A 21,460-nucleotide genomic window follows, 5' to 3' on the forward strand; every position below is an offset into this window, starting at 1 on the left:
GGTGATTATCAGTCCAGGATCTGTAATATTCAGAATGACATTTATGAGACAAATAAGGTGCTGAATAAAATTCAGAGAGAAATTGAAGAGGTGAAGCAGCAACTGGAAATCATAGCTAAATCATAGAGACTCATGACTTCAAAATACTGTATAAAACATGGAATATTTACAAAAGCATGGTATAACATCCCTAAAACATAGTGCATAAACTGCATCTTAAAAGGTAATTACTCATCAGAACTTTCAATAAACATATGATAACCATTTTAAGCTACATTTTAATTTTTATAAATAAGTCACAAATCCAATGTTTACTTGTTCCCAATTTAGTGTGGATTTTTATTTATTTATTTATGACAGATATGTCTGAAAAAAGTAGATAGAAGTGTATGAATATAGATGCACAGAATTAAATGTATTTATTAAAAGAATAAATGTAATGTTTGGTTATATAATTTTTAGTTTGGCAAGCAACCACTTGTGTATGATTGCAAAAGATGTGAATTACAGTTAAGGAAGATAGATACAAAACAAATTAGAAATTTGCTAATGGAAAAACAAACAAACAAAATATTAAAGTCTACTATTAATTATATATATTTAAAATATATAAAATAATAAGTGAAGTGTGATTCACAGAAATGAGCAAAAATGTCACTTAGACTCATCTGTTCTTGAGCGTCATCTGGTGGTCAGCAGTGATAAAATGTCTTCATACTTGTTAAAGCCTGTATCTTACATTTATTGTGTTACACTCTAAAAAATGATGGGTTAAAAACATCCAAAGTTGGGATGGAAAATAGACAAACCCAGCAATTGGGTTGTTTTAACCTAACGGTTGGGTTAAATGTTTGCCAAACATGCTGGGTAGTTTTATTTAACTCAACTATTTTATAAAAATTATTGTATTTCTTGCTTAAAATGAACCAAAAATATGCTGGAAATTAACATTTATTAATATGTTTAATAAATGAACATTTATTAATAAGATAATAAATAATAAACAATAAACATTTACTAAATTGCTTATTAATAAATGTACACCTTTTGATTATTATTGTTGCCTCAAGTAATTATGTGTCTGATTTTTAATTTCCAACCTATTTTGGGTTCATTTTAAGCCAGCCATATAGTCATTTTTAAACAATAGTTAAGTCAAATAAAACTGCCAAGGCAGGTTAGGCAAACATTTAACCCAACCTCTGGGTTTGTCCATTTTCAACCCAACTTGGGTTCTTTTTAACCCAGCATTTTTTTTAAGTGTAGTTTAAATAAAAATTAACTACTTATATTTGATTTTATTTTTCCTCCATCATACACTTTAGCCTCATAGTAACCTACTGTGTTTGGTTGCTAGGGAGTGACTTTGCAGCCGCCTTTGATGAATACTCCAAAGGCTGCATGTGAGTATGAATGATATTTGAAAATATCCCTCTTTGGTCTAGGGCGTGGCTCGATAGCTTCACGATGACCCTGCAAGACTGATTGGTTGCCAGAGTAAAATGAGCCCACCCCCATGTCTCTATAACACTGTGCTCCAAACATTTCTGCGAAAAATAACAAATAGGATGGTCCAAACCAGCATCATCCTCCTGAAGGAGTACGGCGCCAGTGCCAAAAGCTAAATGACGGTACAGTTTTACTGATGCCTTTCCGCAGTTGAAACACTGATTGAGTGATTACATATGAGACATGATACAAATTTCGGTATGTTGTACTGTATCTTTTATCATACAATCGGATGTGTATTTGTGTTTATTTCATATTGTAGCTTATAAAGTGGAAGAGATGATCGGTTCACGTGCCCTCTACATGAACTAAAGTGCTACAGATCTGTCACGCCACAGAGCGCCAAGAAAGATCACGACAGCTTGAGAGACGATATCACTCAAGTCTATGGGAAAGTAACCTATTTTTGATTCTTGTGAGGTTTGCGCTCACAACAGACTTATGTTTAGGTGGCTATTTTTATCATTTTATTTAACTATGTGCAGCACATTGGTCAATGTCTTGTCATTTTAATCTTGCTTCATAAATAAACAGAAACAGGAAACAAACCTGTGACTTTCTCAAACTGAAAGAAAACTGATTTCCTTTAACCATTTGAAAATGCACTAGGGTTGAAGTGTTGAAACGGTTAGGTCTAACACTAACACAGTCACGTTTTCAAAGCTATTATGAATTAAATACAGTATTTGCTTAGTTATGATTGAAGCTATTTCATAATGTAATTTGTTTTCATTCATTTAATCCAGTTTCACTAAATGACTCATTCATGTTGCCGCTTTTTACTGAGGAAGGCTCTCTGCCTGAGGTCCAATGTTTTGAAGTTGTAAAAAATGATAAACAGCTTGATAACGTTGTGAAAGATTCGGAGTTGGTGACGGTACCTGTTACGCGTGAACGGATGATTGCAGCACAGCGAGACGATCCTTCTTTGGCAAAGTGCTTCTCTGCTACTGAACACCCAAAATCTGTAAAAAACATCAAAGCTGAGTATGTGTTAGACGATGGATTACTGTTAGATAAGTGGAGCCCTGTCGCAGGGATGGATAATGAGTGGAAAGTTACCTGTCAAATTGTGTTGCCCACTGCTTACAGACAGCAAGTGTTAAATTTGGCTCATGATCATTATCTGTCAGGTCATCTAGGAATTACAAAAACATATAATCGTTTCTTGAAGCATTTCTTTTGGCCTGGCTTGAAAAAAGATGTATGTCACTACTGTTGCACCTGTCATGTATGTCAGGTAACAGGAAAGCCAAATAAAAAGATTCCACCTGCTCCACTGATCCCCATTCCTGTAATTTGTGAGCCTTTCAAGTATGTTATTTTGGACTGTGTCGCCCTTTCCCAAAGACAAAATCAGGAAATCAGTTTTTGTTAACAATCATGTGCTCTGCAACCCGATTCCCCGAAGCAATATCGTTGAGAAAAATTACTTCTGCAGCTATTGTAAAGTCACTGATCAAATTCTTTTCCACATTTGGACTGCCAAAAATTGTACAGATGGATCAAGGAACGAATTTTCTCTCAAAACTGTTCAGACAGGTGTTAAAATCTTTGGGTATAACGCACAGAGTTCCTAGCGCATATCATCCCGAAAGTCAAGGGGCAATTGAGCGGTTTCATTCACCAAATGCTGAAATCCATGCTGCGCAAATACTGCCTAAGCTCTGGTAGAGAGTGGGATGAAGGGGTCCCGTTAGTTTTATTTGGCATTCGTGAAACTGTTCAAGAATCCCTTGGTTTTAGTCCCCCAGATCTAGTGTTTGGGCATACAGTGCGTGGTCTGTTCAAAATTTTAAAAGAGGGAATGCTGGGTGAGGATGTAGCACCCAAGGAAAATATACTGGATTATGTTAGCCGATTCAGGGAGTGCCTACATAATGCCTGTACGTTCGCGAAAGAATCTTTGGCTGGAGCGCAAAAGAACATGAAAAAACACTTTGATATAAAATCTGTCACTCTTGTAATCAAACCTGGAGATGAAGTCTTGGAACTTTTGCCAGTTCCTGGTTCTGCTCTGTCTGCTTGTTTTGCTGGTCTATATGTGGTATCTAAAAAATTGAGTGACACAGTGTTACAACAGAGACACGGAGACTGAAGTAGAAGCAATCCAGTTAAGTATTTATTCACAAGTAGATGAGCACAGAGTGATAACAAGCAGATATAGCGTGATGAGAGATGAATGGGATATAATACTGTCCTTTTAAACTTGCAGATGCTGGATGAGAGATGCAATGGAGGGAGACGATGGAGACACTCACACACACAGGTAGGTTTGCACACGGGGAGACCAGGAGACGAAGGAGATGAAGGAGATCGCTGGAGCAGGTAGGTAAGTCGTTTGGGAGTCCTTAAGGTAAGCACACATATGTCGTAGTGCGAACGAGACCGGACAGTGAGTGTGTGTGAGTGTGGTGGCTTTATGGTGCTGGTGATTGCAGAGTTAATGACGTGCAGGTGGCGGTGATTAGAAGGCTGGTGATTGAGTGCGTGGGTACTGCAGTGAGGTGGAACCTGACGTGTCTGTGACAGTACCCCCCCTCCCACAGCCCGCTCCTGAGGGCCGCGGACCTCGACGCCGTGGTGGTCGTCCTCTGGGTCGTGGGGCAGGTCTGTCCGGGTGGTTGGCGTGGAAGTTCTGTAATAGGATAGGATCAAGGATATCATTCTTGGGCACCCATGAGCGTTCCTCGGGGCCATAACCTTCCCAGTCAACGAGGTATTCGAGCTGACCACCACGGCGCCGGGAATCCAGGATCTCATGAACCACGTAAGCTGTGCCGTCCTCCAGGATGAGTGGAAGGGGGGCTCGGCGGCTGCCACGTCAGGTTCTGTGGAGGGAACAACAGAAGGGTGGTGAGGTTTTAGCAGAGAAACGTGGAAAGTAGGATGAATTCTACTATACTGTGCAGGGAGTTGGAGACGGTAAGTGACGGGGTTGATCTGCCGAAGGATGGTGAACGGGCCAATGAAGCGGGGACTCAGCTTCTTGCAGGGCAGACGCATCCTGATGTCCCTGGTGGACAGCCAGACCTTCTGCCCCGGTTGATAGACTGGAGCGTCGGAGCGCCGAAGGTCGGCTGTCCTCTTGCGTCTGCGCAGGGCTCTCTGCAGTTGGTGGTGAGCTGAGTCCCATACCCTCTCGCTCTCCCGGAACCAGTAGTCGACTGCAGGGACGTTGGAGGGTTCCCCATCCCAGGGGAACAGCGGGGGTTGGTAGCCGAGTACGCACTGGAAAGGTGTTAGTCCAGTTGTGGCTTGACGGAGGGAGTTCTGTGCGTACTCGGCCCAACCCAGATACTGGTTCCAGGAGTTCTGGTGGCCGTGACAGAAGGTACGCAGGAAGCGGCCAATCTCCTGGATCTTCCTTTCCGTCTGCCCGTTCGACTGAGGATGGTATCCAGATGACAGGCTGACGGTCACACCCAGGAGGGAGAAGAAGGCCTTCCAGACGTGGGAAACGAATTGGGGTCCTCTGTCGGAGACTATATCTTCAGGTATTCCATAATAGCGAAAAACATGGTTGAATAGCATCTCTGCAGTGGCCATAGCGGTAGGTAGACCCTCCAGGGGTATCAAACGGCAGGACTTAGAGAAGCGGTCTACCACCACCAGGATGCACGTGTGACCGTCAGACTCAGGGAGATCGGTGACGAAGTCCACTCCCAGGTGTGACCAGGGTCGCTCAGGAACGGGCAGAGGAAGTAGCTTGCCGGTGGGAAGATGGCGTGGACTTTTGGAGATGGCGCACTCCCTGCAGCCCTGCACGTACCTTCTGACGTCGTTGGCCATGTTGGGCCACCAGAAGCGTTGTTTGAGCAACGAGAGGGTCTCATTGACCCCCGGGTGACCAGTGCCAAGTGATGAGTGGGTATTGTGCAGGAGTGGAGTGCGACGTGCCCGTGTGACGTATTGCAAGCCTTGGGGGCAACCCGGCGGAGTGCGTGTGGAGGCATTGGAGGAGGGAATGGTTTCTTCGGACCACTGGATGGGGTTCACGAAGATGGACTCCGGCAGGATCTTTTCAGGCTCTTCGGGCTTTTCCTCAGGGGAATGGAGACGAGACAGAGCGTCAGCTTTAGTATTCTTAGAACCAGGGCGGTAAGAGATGGAGAAATTGAATCTCGAGAAAAACATGGCCCAGCGAGCTTGGCGAGGGTTGAGTCTTTTGGCAGCCTTCAGATATTCGAGGTTTTTATGGTCAGTGAGAACTTGAAACGGATGAGTAGCCCCCTCCAACCAATGCCTCCACTCCTCGAGGGCAAGCTTGACGGCCAGGAGTTCGCGGTCACCGATGTCATAATTGACCTCCGCCGGGTTGAGCTTGCGGGAGAAGGCGGCGCATGGATGGAGTCTACTTGGCGTCCCCTGCTGCTGTGAAAGGACCGCTCCCACTCCGGTGGTGGAGGCGTCCACTTCCACGATGAATGGTAGATCCGGGTTAGGGTGGACGAGGAGGGGAGCGGTGGTGAAGGCTCTTTTCAGGGACTCGAAGGCGTTGGTGGCAAGTTGGGACCAGGACAGAGACTTGGGCTGGTTACGGAGTAAGTTGGTGAGTGGACTGACGATGGTACTGTAATTCTTGATAAATCTGCGGTAGAAGTTGGAGAAACCTAGGAATCGTTGGAGCTCTTTGATAGTTGATGGAGTGGGCCAGGACTGGATAGCGGTGACCTTCCCCTCGTCCATCCGGATGCCACTGTGATCTATGATGTATCCCAGAAACTGGACGGAGGGCTGGTGAAAGGAGCACTTTTCAGCTTTTAGGAAGAGGTGAAACTGCCGTAAGCGTTGAAGGACCTCCGCAACGTGGTGGCGATGTTCGGCCAAGCTCCGGGAGTAGATGAGGATGTCATCAATATATACCAGAACGAACTTGTGGAGAAACTCCCGGAGCACCTCGTGAATGAAATCCTGGAATACGGAGGGGGCGTTGACCAGGCCATACGGCATGACGAGATATTCGTAGTGTCCGGTGGGCGTGACAAAGGCGGTCTTCCACTCGTCCCCCTCACGTATCCGGATGAGGTTGTACGCGCTGCGGAGGTCCAACTTAGTGAACACAGTGGCACCGCGGAGATGTTCCAGGGCCGCTGAGACGAGGGGAAGTGGGTAGCGGAATTTGACGGTGATTTTGTTGAGGGCACGGTAGTCGATGCAGGGCCTCAAGCCTCCGTCCTTCTTTGCCACGAAAAAGAAGCTTGAAGCAGCAGGGGAAGTAGACGGGCGGATGTATCCCTGTTCGAGTGCCTCTTTGATGTATTCCTCCATGGCCTTCTCCTCCGGTAGTGATAGGGGGTAGATACGTCCCCTAGGCACTGGTTCACCCGGTAGCAGATCGATGGCACAGTCCCATGGCCGGTGTGGAGGAAGTTTGGAGGCGCGCTGCGGGCAGAAAACGTCACTGAAGGGGGCGTAGTCCGGGGGGACATCCACGGAGCGTTTCTCGACAGGACTTTCGATAGAGGTGGCGTTCATGGAGAGAGACTTGGAGAGTGGAGACTTTGGAACAGGAAGCGCTGGGAAACAGTCGGGAAAGCAGTGATCGCCCCACTTCAGGACTTCGCCCGTACGCCAAGAGATGGTGGGATTGTGTTGTTCTAGCCACGGGCGCCCTAGAACCACGTCAGCGGTGGATTCCTCCAGAACCAGCAGATGTACCTTCTCAGAGTGCAGGATGCCGACACAGAGTTGAAGAGGTCCCACATAATGACGGATGTTCTTACGGCTCAGGGGTTTGCCCGTGATGGAGTGGATTTGATAGCTAGTCGGAGACGGGGAGACTTTGAGGTTGAGTTGTCGGCAGAGGGCACCAGAGATGAAATTTCCTGCTGACCCTGAGTCGAGGAGCGCCACCACTGGAACAGAGGTGTTTGCAGCAGTAAGGATTACAACAGTAGTGAGTGGTTTCATTTTTTGGATAGAGGGAAAAATTGCACTCACCACGGGCCGAGGAGGACGGGTTGGGCATGTGGAGATGACATGCCCCGGTAATCCACAATATAAACATAAGTTCAGGGTCAGCCTTCTTTGTCTTTCATTTGTGGTGAGACGAGAATGATCAATCTGCATGGGTTCGGTGGCTGGTTCTGGAGGGCTGACGGGTTCGGACCGACGGAGGAGATTGGTGATGGTCGACTGGCCCTGGTGCTCTAGGAGACACGACTGCATACGGGACCCCACGCGAATGGCGAGTTGGATAAAGCGTTCAAGTCCAATGGAGTCCTCGTATGCAGCGAGATGCAGCCGCATATTGGGTTCCAACCCCTGACGGAATGATGTGATGAGAGCTTGTTCATTCCATCCGCTGGTGGCGGCTAGCGTTCGGAACTGCAAGGCATATTCGTTAACAGAGAGATTACGTTGTTTTAGATTGTAGAGTTTCTCACCAGTCGATGAATCCGTCAGAGGTCTCCCGAAGACCTCCCGGAAGTGAGAGACGAACGCCGAGTATGATCTGACCACAGGGCCTTTTTGAGTCCACAGAGAGTCTGCCCATTGCAGGGCCTTACCTTGCAATTGCGAGATGATGAACGCTATTTTAGCCATGTCGGTGATGTAGAATTGCGGCTGCATCTCCAGGACCAGTTCGCATTGGAGAAGGAATCCGCTGCATTCCTTCGCCGATCCAGAGTAGGGCGCCGGTTTGGCCATGGGACTGGCGGTGAATGCTGGTGAGGAAGCGGTGCTGGCTGGTGCTGGAGTGGAAGCGTTGCTGGAGGAAGATGACGATAGCTGTGGTGTGAGTGCTCGGCGCAGCGTGTCCACGAGCTCTTGAAACGGGTCGTTGGTGCTCATACTGTGAAGTTGTTATGGTCCGGTCTTCTGTTACAACAGAGACACGGAGACTGAAGTAGAAGCAATCCAGTTAAGTATTTATTCACAAGTAGATGAGCACAGAGTGATAACAAGCAGATATAGCGTGATGAGAGATGAATGGGATATAATACTGTCCTTTTAAACTTGCAGATGCTGGATGAGAGATGCAATGGAGGGAGACGATGGAGACACTCACACACACAGGTAGGTTTGCACACGGGGAGACCAGGAGACGAAGGAGATGAAGGAGATCGCTGGAGCAGGTAGGTAAGTCGTTTGGGAGTCCTTAAGGTAAGCACACATATGTCGTAGTGCGAACGAGACCGGACAGTGAGTGTGTGTGAGTGTGGTGGCTTTATGGTGCTGGTGATTGCAGAGTTAATGACGTGCAGGTGGCGGTGATTAGAAGGCTGGTGATTGAGTGCGTGGGTACTGCAGTGAGGTGGAACCTGACGTGTCTGTGACACACAGATTATGTTGTACATACTCCTGAATGTAAACGGAAATTTCGGACATGTCATATTAATATGTTAAATCTGTATTGTTCCAGTGTGACATGAACAAGACTTTATTAACTAGACTAAACACTTAACTACTCTAACATTCACACACATACATGCATACAGTTTACCAAGGGAAAGAGAAAGCTAAAGCAGAGTACAGGAAGCACAAAGTTACAGCATTGTTTGAAATTCAGCAGATCAACAGCCTTGAGCAAACCATCAGTTTAGTTTTAACAGGCCCTTCTTTAAAAGGGGTAAGGATACTCAATGTATCGAATAATGAGACTAAGTTTGATACTTGTATGTCTCGCCCATTTGAATTAAAACTGTCCTGATGAAATTTGTGGAGGCTCCCGTTGAATCTGATATTGTCTTGATGAAACAGAAACAGGAGTCAGAGGATCTTTGGTGAATGGAAGGTCTAGGCTGAAGCCTGGCACAAGCTTGGGGTTCCTTAGAAGCTTCTAGTAGGCCTACAGCTTCATCTTGACATCAGCATTTGTCAGTAAAAGAGAAAATTAAGAGAATTTGATCTGGTGATCATTGATTTTAAGGGGTGAAGGTGTCACACCCTCTTGAGGTGTCTGAGCCAATAAGGAGTTTCCGCTACTGGATGCAGCGAGTGGATTTTGCAAATTCCAATGGAGCGAGAGAGAAAGTGATAAATTCATGACATTTATAACACCATTTGGGAGGTATTTCTTTCATAGACATCCTTTCGGAATCTCAAGTGCGCTGGAGATATTCCAAAGAGAGATGAATAACCTCTTAAGAGACCATGAAGGTACAGCAGCGTACATGGATAACATAATCATCTATGGGGAAATGCCACAGAGGTTCACGATTGTCGTCTACGGAGGGTCTTGAAGATACTTTCTGATGCGGGATTGAAACTCAGTGATGACAAATGTCTGTTGAGACAAACACAGATACAGTTTCTTGGTCATATCATTGATGCTCGTGAAGTCAGATCAGATAAGAAAAGGTTGTGGCCATTATGATTATTCAACCTCCACAGAACGTGACAGAAGTAAAGAGGATCTTGGGAATGGTTCATTATCTAGGTTGATACCTACCTGGTTTGGCTGAGATAACCCTTCCATTTAATGATCTGCTAAAAGCGACACAGTCTGGACTTGGAGTCATGCACAGGAACAAGCGCTCAAAAGAGTTCAACAGCTCATGACTGAAGCACTAGTTCTTTCCTTTTTTTGATGTGAACAAACCAACCATTGTAAGTGTGGACGCTAGCAGTTATGGACTAGGAGGAGTTCTCTTTCAGCAGCATGATGGATGTTTGAGACCTGTAGCTTACTGTTCACGTACCTTAACCAACACCAAAACAAAACACGTACAGATTGAAAAGGAATGTTTCAGTGTGGTATGGGCTTGTGAAAGATTTTCCAAGTACTTGTACGGTCTGGACAGTTTTGTAATTCACACGGACCATAAGTCATTGATTCTACTCATCAACAGCAAGGAAATTGACATGGTTCCTCTGAGATGCCAGCGACTCTTGATTCGACTGATGAGGTTCAATGCCAAGGCTAAATATGTACCAGGGAAATTACTGGTTATTGCTGATACTTTTTCTAGACATTCATCTTCGACACCACATCTGGATTCAGTGGAGCGTACAGATGACATTACGGCCCTGGAGGAGTCCACTAGAGCCTGGCCAATGGCATGCTGAACGAGGTCATAGAAACCACAAAGACTGATTCCGAGTTGCAGGTGGTGATGAAGTACGTTAGACAGGGATGGCACGTCAAGCCTTACTTTGCTGTGAAAGATATGTTGTCTGTGTGTCATGATCTTCTGATTTATAGTGACAGGATCATTATTCCAAGTGTCAACAAAAGAAACTACCTTGTAGTGGTTGACTATTTTTCTAGATTCATCGACATTGCCTATCTTCCAGATATGTCAGGAAAGACAGTGGCATTGAGATTGAGCAACATGTTCACTAGTTGTGTCATGATCTTCTGATTTATAGTGACAGGATCATTATTCCAAGTGTCAACAAAAGAAACTACCTTGTAGTGGTTGACTATTTTTCTAGATTCATCGACATTGCCTATCTTCCAGATATGTCAGGAAAGACAGTGGCATTGAGATTGAGCAACATGTTCACTAGTTGGGGTTGTCCTGATACCCTTGTTACGGACAATGGTCCGCAATTCGTTCGTCAACAGTTTCAGGATTTTGCAAAAGCTTACGGGTTTCACCACATCACCGTATTTTCCATAGTCAAATGGTGAGGTTGAAAGGGCCGTGAGAATCGCAAAGCACATTCTCAGGTAAGAGGATCCTTTTCTAGCTCTTCTAGCTTACAGAGCTACACCCATCCAGGGCACAGGCTACAGCCCTGCGCAGTTGATGCTTGGACGCCAGCTGGGAACACTGGTTCCTGTCCTGGAAAAGAAACCTGAGTGTTCTGATTTCTCAAAGGTGAGAGTAACAGACAATATGGCAAAATCTAACTACAAGCTTTATTGTGACAGACGTCATGGTTGTCGACCGTTGCTTGAACTCAAACCTGGAGACCCTATTACAGTCAAAACGGACAACTAGAAAGGCTGGAACAAGACAGCTACAGTTGTTTGTAAAAACACAACTCCGAGATCTAACATAATTCGCACAGAGAATGGAGACTTGAGAAGAAAACAGAAAGCATCTCCGTTTCTGCAACCCATCTTCACACCAATATGAGTTCGACAAAGAGACGTTCCAGAACAACAACAAAAAAAGTTGTTACATCCAGAGGAAGAGTTGTTAAACAGCCTGGATATTTGAAAGACTTTGTAGTTAGTACATAGATTACTACATGAGGCAGAATAACTCTCAGCATCTGTGTGGGTGTCCAGTAGTCTACCTGGAATCCCTAGATAGTCATTCATGATTCTAAAGAAGATTTAATTGTTTTAATAAGATGTTTGAAAGAAGAAGACACTGAAAGCTGTTTGTTTATTATGTTTATTAGTATTGTTGTGGAATGATCACATTTTAATGCAGAATAATATTTGAAAACAGGGGAAGATGTAATCACAGTTTGAGAATCTGATTATATACAGTAATGTATAGAGCAACTTGTACCTGTTGTGATATGCACAGCTAATGAGTATATACGGTAGATGGGGAGTCAACACAGAGTGCGTTAATGCTGCTACATGTTGCACAGTTGTAAATAACAGAAACAGAGTAACGCTTGTATCGCCACATTTATACATGCCATCCTGACATTACAGTTTAGCTGTTTACTATATGAAGTAGATAACTGGTGAAGTTTGTGTTTAAAGAATTTCCATTTACTTGTCCAGGAAACCATGCTATTATCATTAACAATATCAGAAACAATACCTTTGACCAATTTAATATAATCTTCATTTCCGAGAAGGTTAGAGTTATTATTATTGTTATTATTACATTTTTATTTGACATGGATATCACAGTTACATTGGAACGAACCATATGCACTTGCTTAAGTGTTTTAGCACACATGCTAATTTTCAACACCAGTTCACAGGAGGCTTTTCAGAGAGCAAAAAAGAAAAGCTTTCTGTTTATAGAGTTTCCTTAGAAATATGTGGGACTGTCACTATTCTTTAACACTTGTGTGGTCACAAGGATTTGCTTGTTGCTGCAGTTACATATTTTGTTTTGGCTACAATATAGGCAATATATTTATATTTTATATATATAGTTCTGTCAAAAAAAGCATCTAACACACACACACACACACACACACACACATGTGTTTGTATATATATATATATATATATATGGTGTTTGTATATATCTTTATCTCAAGATGCACACCAGTAAAGTTTTTTTTTTTTTTTTTTCTTTTTTTTTCTAGGGTACGTTTATAAAAACTTAAATACCCTAATTGAACTAAGGCCTAATCCTGGCTTACTCTAAGCCCTGTCTGTGAAACCAGGCCATAGAAACTGTTGTCATTAAATATTGTTTTGTTAAGAAAAAAAAAAAAAAAAATTCCTGAAGAGTTTAAACTGGAAGGTTAGGTATAAAGATTGAACTCAACAGATTTCCTGACCCCACTATGTTACTTCAACAAAACAGCAGGTTTTGCTCTTTGGGGAGCTTGAGGTTAAAGAAACAGATGTGCACATATGCACTGAAGTCATTAGTATGCAACATTTACGGCGTGTGGAGGCTGGTAGCCCATATTCACGGCTTGAGATGGCTGGTTAAAAGCTTGTGGCTGCTGGTGTACTGGGTTGATGGTTTGGTTAATGACCACTAGGGAGTGCCGTCGAGCCTTCAGCTCTCTCGCCATCTGACACCAGACGCACACAGGGCAACAGGTCACCACGCAGCAGTCATTTTGTATCGAACCCTTAATGAGAGAAAATAACTTTAAATCTAAAGTGATGTGAAACTGAGTAGTCTAAAAGGGGAGGGTGGGTGAAACATCAGCCCATATAAAATGGGGACACAAATTTGAGCCATGCAACATCTAAATATGATATAAAGCTATTCATTTTGTATTTCCTAAACTGGAAGAAAATATTTGAACACTACTAGAAAAGACTTTCATAAACAATGTTTTTCCAATTCGTAAACAAATAAACTCACACCACTGTGGTAGTTTTATTCAAATACCGAAACAATGCATCATGGTTTCCTCAAAAACACTGAAGACTGGAATAATGGATGTTGAAAATTAATTTATTTTAAATAGCAATAATTGTCAAAACTGTAATACAACATAGTAAAATACTACTAATAAATAGTAATTACATAGTAATTACCTTAATGTGGTACCTCTCTCTCATACTGCTCCTCATGGCGAAAGTAATAGGGTGCAAAATGCCTCCAAAGCATATCTCCAGCAAGGGGAGACAGAGACACTCTCCAAAATCCTCACTGGTCTTACACATGAGGCAGTATGTACACCAGAAACCACAGCAACCTGCCACAGAAAAACAGACGTCAAAAGTTTGAATTTGTCATGCATTCAGATCATACGCAAGCGCACATCCTCAAACACAAATATCACACAGCTGATTTTCATTATTTCTCACATACTAACATATGCCAAACTCTATATTATACTTCCAATAATTTCCCTTTTTCTCTCTCACCAAACACTTACAAATGCCCATGTCTTCGCAGCAGTCACACACTCCGCTGGTCCACTGGTTTTGCCTCAAGTTATCAGTGGTCACAACCATGGCTGGCTGGACACTTACAGCTGAATGTGTCATCATCATTCCACTGAGCTGGAAAAACACATGGGAAAATCCACAGACAAATAAGAATGCATGTCTTCAACATATGCTTCTAATAAATACATATAAATAGATATGTATTTATTTATAAAGGCATGTGTTTTACATGTACAGTAATATTTATATTTTTTATATATATATTTTTTATTTATATTATATTATATTACATTATATATTTTTTTAAAGTTTAATACTAATAAAGTAAGCAATAATTAAGGTCTGAGCAGCGGTGCTGTATTGTGTATACAGTCATGGCTGAAGAGCATGACTGTGACTTGTAAATTCACAATACAGCACAGCCTCTCTTACTATATATATATATATATATATATATATATATATATATATATATATATATATATACCACAACCTTTCCCCATTAAAGAAATGTCAGGGACTATTTATATATATATATATAGTCCCTGACATTTCTTTAATGGGGAAAGGTTGTGGCTTCAAAATTAAAAGTGAATGAATGACGCAGACATGCAGGGGTCACTCATACTTCATTAAATTAATAGTAAACCATTTTTTGCTGAGATGCATAATACATGGAACAGTTTTGACAGTATATTGTTTGTTTATGTTGCAAAGGGTGTTGCAAAGGGTGTTGCCAAGCGCCAAATGCATGAAAGAGAGTTTCTTTCTGATGGATCCTTCGTGGCCTTGCCTACCCCAGAATTCATTGTGCTTGTAAGAGCCAATTTAATATATCAATAATTTGTAATTATTATTGTTTGTTGATTTGCAAGTAATAGCAAAGTATATTTTATATATTTTTGTGACTTCTTTGAAGGGCAATTGACCCTTCGCAAAGACCTGCCCCCCTTAGTTACTGTTGCTTTGTCCGGCAAGCCGTGGTGCTGTCATACCACACGCAGTGAAAAATACATTGCAGAGCAAAGAGGACACTGACAACACGTCGACAGACAAGACAGAGTATTAATCAAAGTCCCAGCTGTAATGGGAAACTGTAATTTTTTTAAGAAATTCAAACAATAAAAAACGTTTTGTGGCTCTTTGATGTGTCGTGACAGATAGCTGTAATGCCTCAGCTCAAGCGGCTCGTGAACCGATCATCTCTTCCTACTAGATAATTTATAGCATCAAATAAACATGAATGAACATGAGAAGTAAAGTTGTTTCAAATGCGGAAGACGTCAGGACACAGAATTTTTCAAGTTCAAGTCCACCGAGGTTAATCTTCTAACTCCTGACTACTTTGTCGGACAAAATGGCGGATTCGGCGTTATGATTGGTTAAATCGCTTGTCAATCAAACTCCTGGCGAAGGGTCAATTCTGATATTTCCTGTATCATTATTATTTCTTATGTTTTCTGTATGTATAATTTATGGATGTATAATTTCTGTTCTGTTTCTTTAACTGCCACGCCCACTTGTTGTTACGCGAGATTGAATGGATTCAGGCAGGAAAAGAAGGGAGAAACAGTTTTCTTACCATTGCCGTCATTTATGGATACAACTTGTTTAAATGTTTAAGAAAACACAAGACAAAGGTTTAACAAGTGTAACATTATAAAATACAAGAACCAACAGGATTTGTGTATATTTTTGTATTTTTGTGTTTTTGATTAAACTCACACTTGTTTACAGACTTTGGACTGACTTCTGTGATGAGTAAGAACCCAATTTTCCTGCTGCTATATTCCAGTGAAGTTAATCTAGGACTTTGCATCTACAGTGCTCCAGTGACTACATTTTTTTTTGAGAGAGAAATTGCCAAATTACACTTTTAAACGTAAGTATTGGGTTTCAACTTACTCAAATATCAAATGATAAAAATGTAAAAATAAAAGAAAACCTTTAAAGCGGTTCAAATGTTGACATATCTTACTAAGATTAAATTAATATTGCTGCTCTCCGAAAATACATAGCAAAGTAATTTCACATTGTGTCAACATTTTAAGTCTGAAACAAATTACCTGCAAAATCAGTTATAAGTAACAGTGCCGCATATATTCTGTATCATAGCAACAAAGCGTCTAAACGGAAAAAAATGCTGCGCAGCTGAATCGCTCTCAAGCGCTCACAGATGGGCGTTTTAAGCAGAGTGCCTAGCGTTTTCAGCTGGCTAAAAACGCTTTGGTGGACACACGGCCTTAGTCACATCAACAGCAGCTGTCACAGTTGCTAGGCGACAAGAACAGTCCTCCATAGGCTAGACCACCATTTAACAATGCTCAGGCTGACCTTTGTGGCCTTCGAAGGCATGGCCTTTTAAGTTCGAGTCCTTCGAAGGATGCAGCCTCTGAATTGAGACACAGCGATTTCCATCAGCGATTCCGAGGGAGGGGCTCTGATGACATACCAAATGTCTGTTTCATTGTAGGAAGCATAACTTGATGTAGGGCGTGTAATGGTTTATAGTACTGCAGGACGCAGTTGGACACGCTTGGCAAAAACTGTGTCAATCGCTAGTTGGCCGTTAACATTTATGAGTTCTAATAATGCAGAACATGAATGTAAACAAACGTGAACAACGCTCGGGATATCGTCACAAGAGTTGCCTTGGAAATTTAAATATACAAGCGCAAGAAGATGCGAAAAGAACTCAATTCGTTACTCACAAGTTGTGTGGAAAGTTTTTGTGCACACATCCGAAGTGCGTGCCCAGAAAGCTGCATCTGCGTGAATACAGAATTGAGCTCTGTTTCGTGTCTTCTTGTGCTTCAACGGACAAATTCACACAAAAAAATTATGTTCAAAAAATATCCGTCTCAGCGAGTATCCTAGTAAACTAAGTTGGTTATGGCTTAAAGTGATAGTTCACCCAAAAATGAAAAATCTTTCATCATTTACTCGCCATCAAGTTGTTCCGTCTGATGTTTTATTTTATTTTTATTTTTATCTGCTGAACACCAAAGAAGATATTATGAAGAATGTAAGTAACCAAACAGTTGATGGACCTCTTTGACGTCCATAGTATAGAAAAAAAAAAGAAAAAAAAAAAAAATACTGTAGAAGTCAATGGGGCCTATCAACTGTTTGTGTATCAGTATCAGTGCATTGGATCTGTGCATTAGGTCTTAAAGTGACAGCAGCCTAATATTTCTGCTGCTTTCTGTGTTTTTGATGTTAATCAAACAACAAAGCACAAAGAAAAAACATTAATTGCTCTTGACTGAATAACTTTTGTAACTTTAATAAGGATTAGTTTAATTTATACAGTGAGGACTATCCAGGGTTATTTTACATTTGATACATTTATTCAGTGTCTCTACCTGATACCTGCTGTTGCTTGTCTTTAATAAAGTTTTAAAGTTATATTAGTTAGGCTAGTGGTATCGAAATTGGAATAGAGAATTGTGAATTTTTACTGGTATCTAAAATTTTGGTGTCCTAACAGTTTCATGGCCGGTAAAAAATATTTATAGCTGGTAAAAGTCACCAGCCATTGGTGGATGTGGCCAAAAGTTGAAGTAGTCATAGCCATGCTTTATCGTAAATAAAACACAGATATTGACCAATCAACATCAAGGAACAGAACTATCTGTTTTATAAACATTATTATACTTTGTACATACATGTTTCTACATTGTACTTATATTTTAAAAACACCTGCATGTAATTACATCTGTAATTAATTTCTGTAATTACATTTATAATTACACTGTTGACCCATCCCTTAACCCTTACCCCAACCCTTAAACCTACCCATACCACCAAAGCTTTAACTAACCTTACCCGTACCCCACCTCAATAGCAGCAAAAGTGTTTTTCAATACAATATAAACACAATAAGTACACTGTACTTATTTTTTGATGTAAGTACTTAGTAGTTAAGGCCACTTAATATAAAGTGGGACCCAGGACACTCTTTAAACCTGTTCTGATCATACCACAGTTAATGTCAGGATATTTATACTGTAAGTCTGCTTGTTGCTAGCACAGACATTAGATTACATATGGTAGACTATGTCTAACCCATCCACAGCTGACTGATTTTACATAATTTTACATTCTCGTTGGATTATAAACAAAATCACTGCCCCACTTTGAATGACGAAACAGATTGAGTGAATAGCAGTGCTAAAAGTTGATTAATCCACATTGGATTTAGTTTTGAGGTTGTAGCATCACAAAACCCATGCGGGAGTAAAAATAGTTATCTGTCCCACTTTTACATAGCTCACACCATCTAAAATGAAGTATTTACTGTGAAAATTTTTAGGCTTAAAGCCTTTCTGAGTCAATTGTATATTTTGTGAGAAAGCAAATGTTTAGAAACCTAGACAGAGTTTTCTGAACTTTCTACAAGTCGGACGGAGAGGATTTAAATCGCATCACATTAAATAGAGACAGAAAAGAGCTACATGATTGCTTTTAGCCTTAAGTCTTCCATTATCCAATATTTCCACTACAATCAGACATCACGGTGAAACTCAAGCAAAAAAAAAAAAAAAAAATCCCTTCTCCACCTTCAGGGCAAGTCTGCTCCTTCACCCCAGAACAGAGGAATACAATGCAAATTTCCACTCCTTTTATTCTGTCAAAGAGTATCAGAGCATAAAGAGGGGGAAGGAAGAAGTAATGGAAAATAATAGAGCAGTATGGTTGCCAATGACCAAGAACAACATGAAATGAAAGCACATAGGTGAGCTCAGGGAACTGGTTTTTCATATACTTTCCCCCCTCATTTTACTTGTAAATAGCCTCCACAGGTTCTCATATGTCATGGCAGGAAACATTCAGCATAATGCATTTGAAAATGCAAAAGAAGTGCTATAGAAAATTGCAAGAATATGATTTTTAAAGTATCAAGAGATGCTACTGTCAAATACAATTAAAGCTGCAGTGCCTGGACATGCTAAACTAATACTAATTTGAAAAACAAAACATAAATTTACATTCATACGCAACTTTGTTGCTGTGCAAAAGCTAAACTAAAAGCAAAAAGTCCTAAAACATCTGAAAAACAATCTAATAAAAAGTCATCAGATATAGGAACAGTTCAGAAATGGAATAAAAGTTCAGAAACAGAAAGGTCACAAGCCTAGAAAACAGTGTACTTGCCTGAAGCCTGGTCTTCAGGGGCTGTGTATGAGACGTGTGTTGATGCACTGCTTTTCACAGCAGGAAGGTAACCAAAGAGATCTAGGTGGAGCACCTTGTGCGTGACCACAGGTGAGTACAACAGACATGCGGACGTCACAGCTATGAATTGTCAAACAACCCCTACTGTTCACCATTATGAATGCAGCATAATAGAAAAGCAGGTGCATTTCTGTTGTGATCAAGGAATTTAAGACAATTATTAGATATTGTTATTCATATTGAATATAAACCAGTTAATGACATTTATAAAAGTTAATATTATGATAATATTAAAATATCTTTGTAAAAAGACTTATTTGCACAGTAACCCCTATGATGTAACACATCCTGGAACAAAACCGGTCTGCAGGCACTGAGCAGAATAAAGGTTTCCTAAACAACAGCATGTTTAATGTAAAATGTAAACACAGCTATGTACATGGTGATGAATCAGTAAACATACAAAGATTAAATCTGCTCTGGTAACAAAACGCATTGTCTCAATTGCCCGTGACATCTGAACCTGGGATCAGGTTCTAAACCTCTTTTATGCATTTTAGCATTTATACACGCAAACACAATCACTATTATAATTCTGTGTTGTCCTATCTCATCCGGTAAAATAAATTGTGTAGTCTGCCTCTTAGTCAAGCTATTCAAAAATGAAACATGATTTGAGAGCTTAGTTTGTATTTGAATGTATGAGACACTCCCACATGGGCAGTTTCTCTCGATCAGTACACAAGAGCTAAAATGCCTGTTTTTATTTAGCAGTGGTTAGCAAAGCTACACAGTTTCACAATGCTGGCAATGAAGGAGCAAATTTATCAGCTAATATAGTTCTTTCCACAATCACTTTTTTAAAGGCCTGAATTCAATGTTTTGTTTGTGGTAGGCATTTTGTTCATAACTACGGAGCCCCTAAAGGGATATGGTGGTAGAAAAAAAAAAATGGGAAGGAAGGAAATTTTACGTGGTGGTGGAAAAAAATTTGGGATGGGAGGATTTTTATTTTTTTTTTCAAATCTTTTGCGTTCTCTCGCAAAGTTATAATCGTTCCCTTGCTGTGAGCTCGGACAAACACTTCCTCTTTAATGTCCCGCTGGCTGGCAGTAGTGTTTCAGTTAGTAACGTTAATAATGCACACAAATAATGCGCGGCTCATAGAGTTTGAACTTGTTGGACTCAAAAATGAAGAAATGCAGTCAGTGCTTATGTCAAGCAGTTCAGTTGGCAATATAATCACAGATTCAAGCTTCCCGGATTAATAACTCGTGAGCTAAACGTTGTTAAAACACAAATGCAGCTACTTCCAATCATAGTAACTTAGACAACAAGCTACAACAACCCAATTTTCCTCAAATGTGTTTTATAATAAATTGGTCTCTATGAGCAGGCGGCGGAGATACACGCCTGAAGGGACCGTCTGAAAAGTGCAAAACCCAACACTTAGTTTGATTAAAAAAAAAAAGCATAACGTTTATGATTATTAATTATTAAATAAAATAATACAATAATAACTTCACTGCTATTAGTAAAAATATTAAATAAATTGTAATGCCATCAAATCCAGTAAGCAATTATCATGCAAAAGCTGTTGTATGTAAGCTGTGTTCCAACATCATTTGTGTAAAGAAGGCCTTTATGTGCTACTTGCCAAACTAGGTGTTGTAGTACCTAACCAACAGGAGAGCAGTGATGTATGAACTGAATTTGGTGACAGTACAGTGTGTTACAGTGAAGTTATTGAGTATTTTTCGTAATATAAAATGAGCAAAAGGGTTTCGGGTTTTGCACTTTTCAGACGGTCCCTTCAGGCGTGTATCTCCGCCGCATTGCTCATAGAGACCAATTTATTATAAAACACATTTGAGGAAAATTGGGTTGTTGTAGCTTGTTGTCTAGGTTACTATGATTGGAAGTAGCTGCATTTGTGTTTTAACAACGTTTAGCTCACGAGTTATTAATCCGGGAAGCTCGAATCTGTGAATATATTGCCAACTGAACTGCTTGACATAAGCACTGACTGCATTTCTTCATTTTTGAGTCCAACAAGTTCAAACTCTATGAGCCGAGCATTATCTGTGTGTATTATTAACGTATGGAACTAACTGAAACCGGGTGTGTCTCATACATCCTGAAAAGTGAAGCTGCGGGCTTTTTGATCGCCCCCTGGTGGCTGGATGCAGTACAGGTCATAAGCCCCGCCCTCTCAATGCAGTCGAATGAGACTTCAGTGAAAACTTAAAAATACATTTTACTTCAAATAAAACTTTCTGAAAGATGGTTTTGGTCATTTAAGGTAGTTGTTATCACGCT

At 41.2% G+C, this 21,460-nt stretch overlaps 1 protein-coding gene across 1 annotated transcript; it reads right to left on the reverse strand.

Moving 5' to 3' along the window:
* Nucleotides 1-12,789: 12,789 nt before the first annotated feature.
* On the reverse strand, nt 12,790-19,267 carry LOC125264370 (cornifelin homolog). Its single transcript, XM_048183634.1, has 4 exons — nt 19,121-19,267; nt 13,951-14,077; nt 13,607-13,767; nt 12,790-13,191 (listed from the first exon to the last, which is right to left on the reverse strand). Exons 2-4 carry the CDS (start codon nt 14,066-14,068, stop codon nt 12,979-12,981), a joined length of 492 nt encoding a protein of 163 aa, XP_048039591.1. The 5' UTR covers nt 14,069-14,077; nt 19,121-19,267; the 3' UTR covers nt 12,790-12,978.
* Between the last annotated feature and the right edge of the window lie 2,193 nt (nt 19,268-21,460).

This window comes from Megalobrama amblycephala, linkage group LG3 (genome assembly GCF_018812025.1).
Source record: "Megalobrama amblycephala isolate DHTTF-2021 linkage group LG3, ASM1881202v1, whole genome shotgun sequence".
In the NCBI taxonomy this organism is placed as follows: Eukaryota; Metazoa; Chordata; class Actinopteri; order Cypriniformes; family Xenocyprididae; genus Megalobrama; species Megalobrama amblycephala.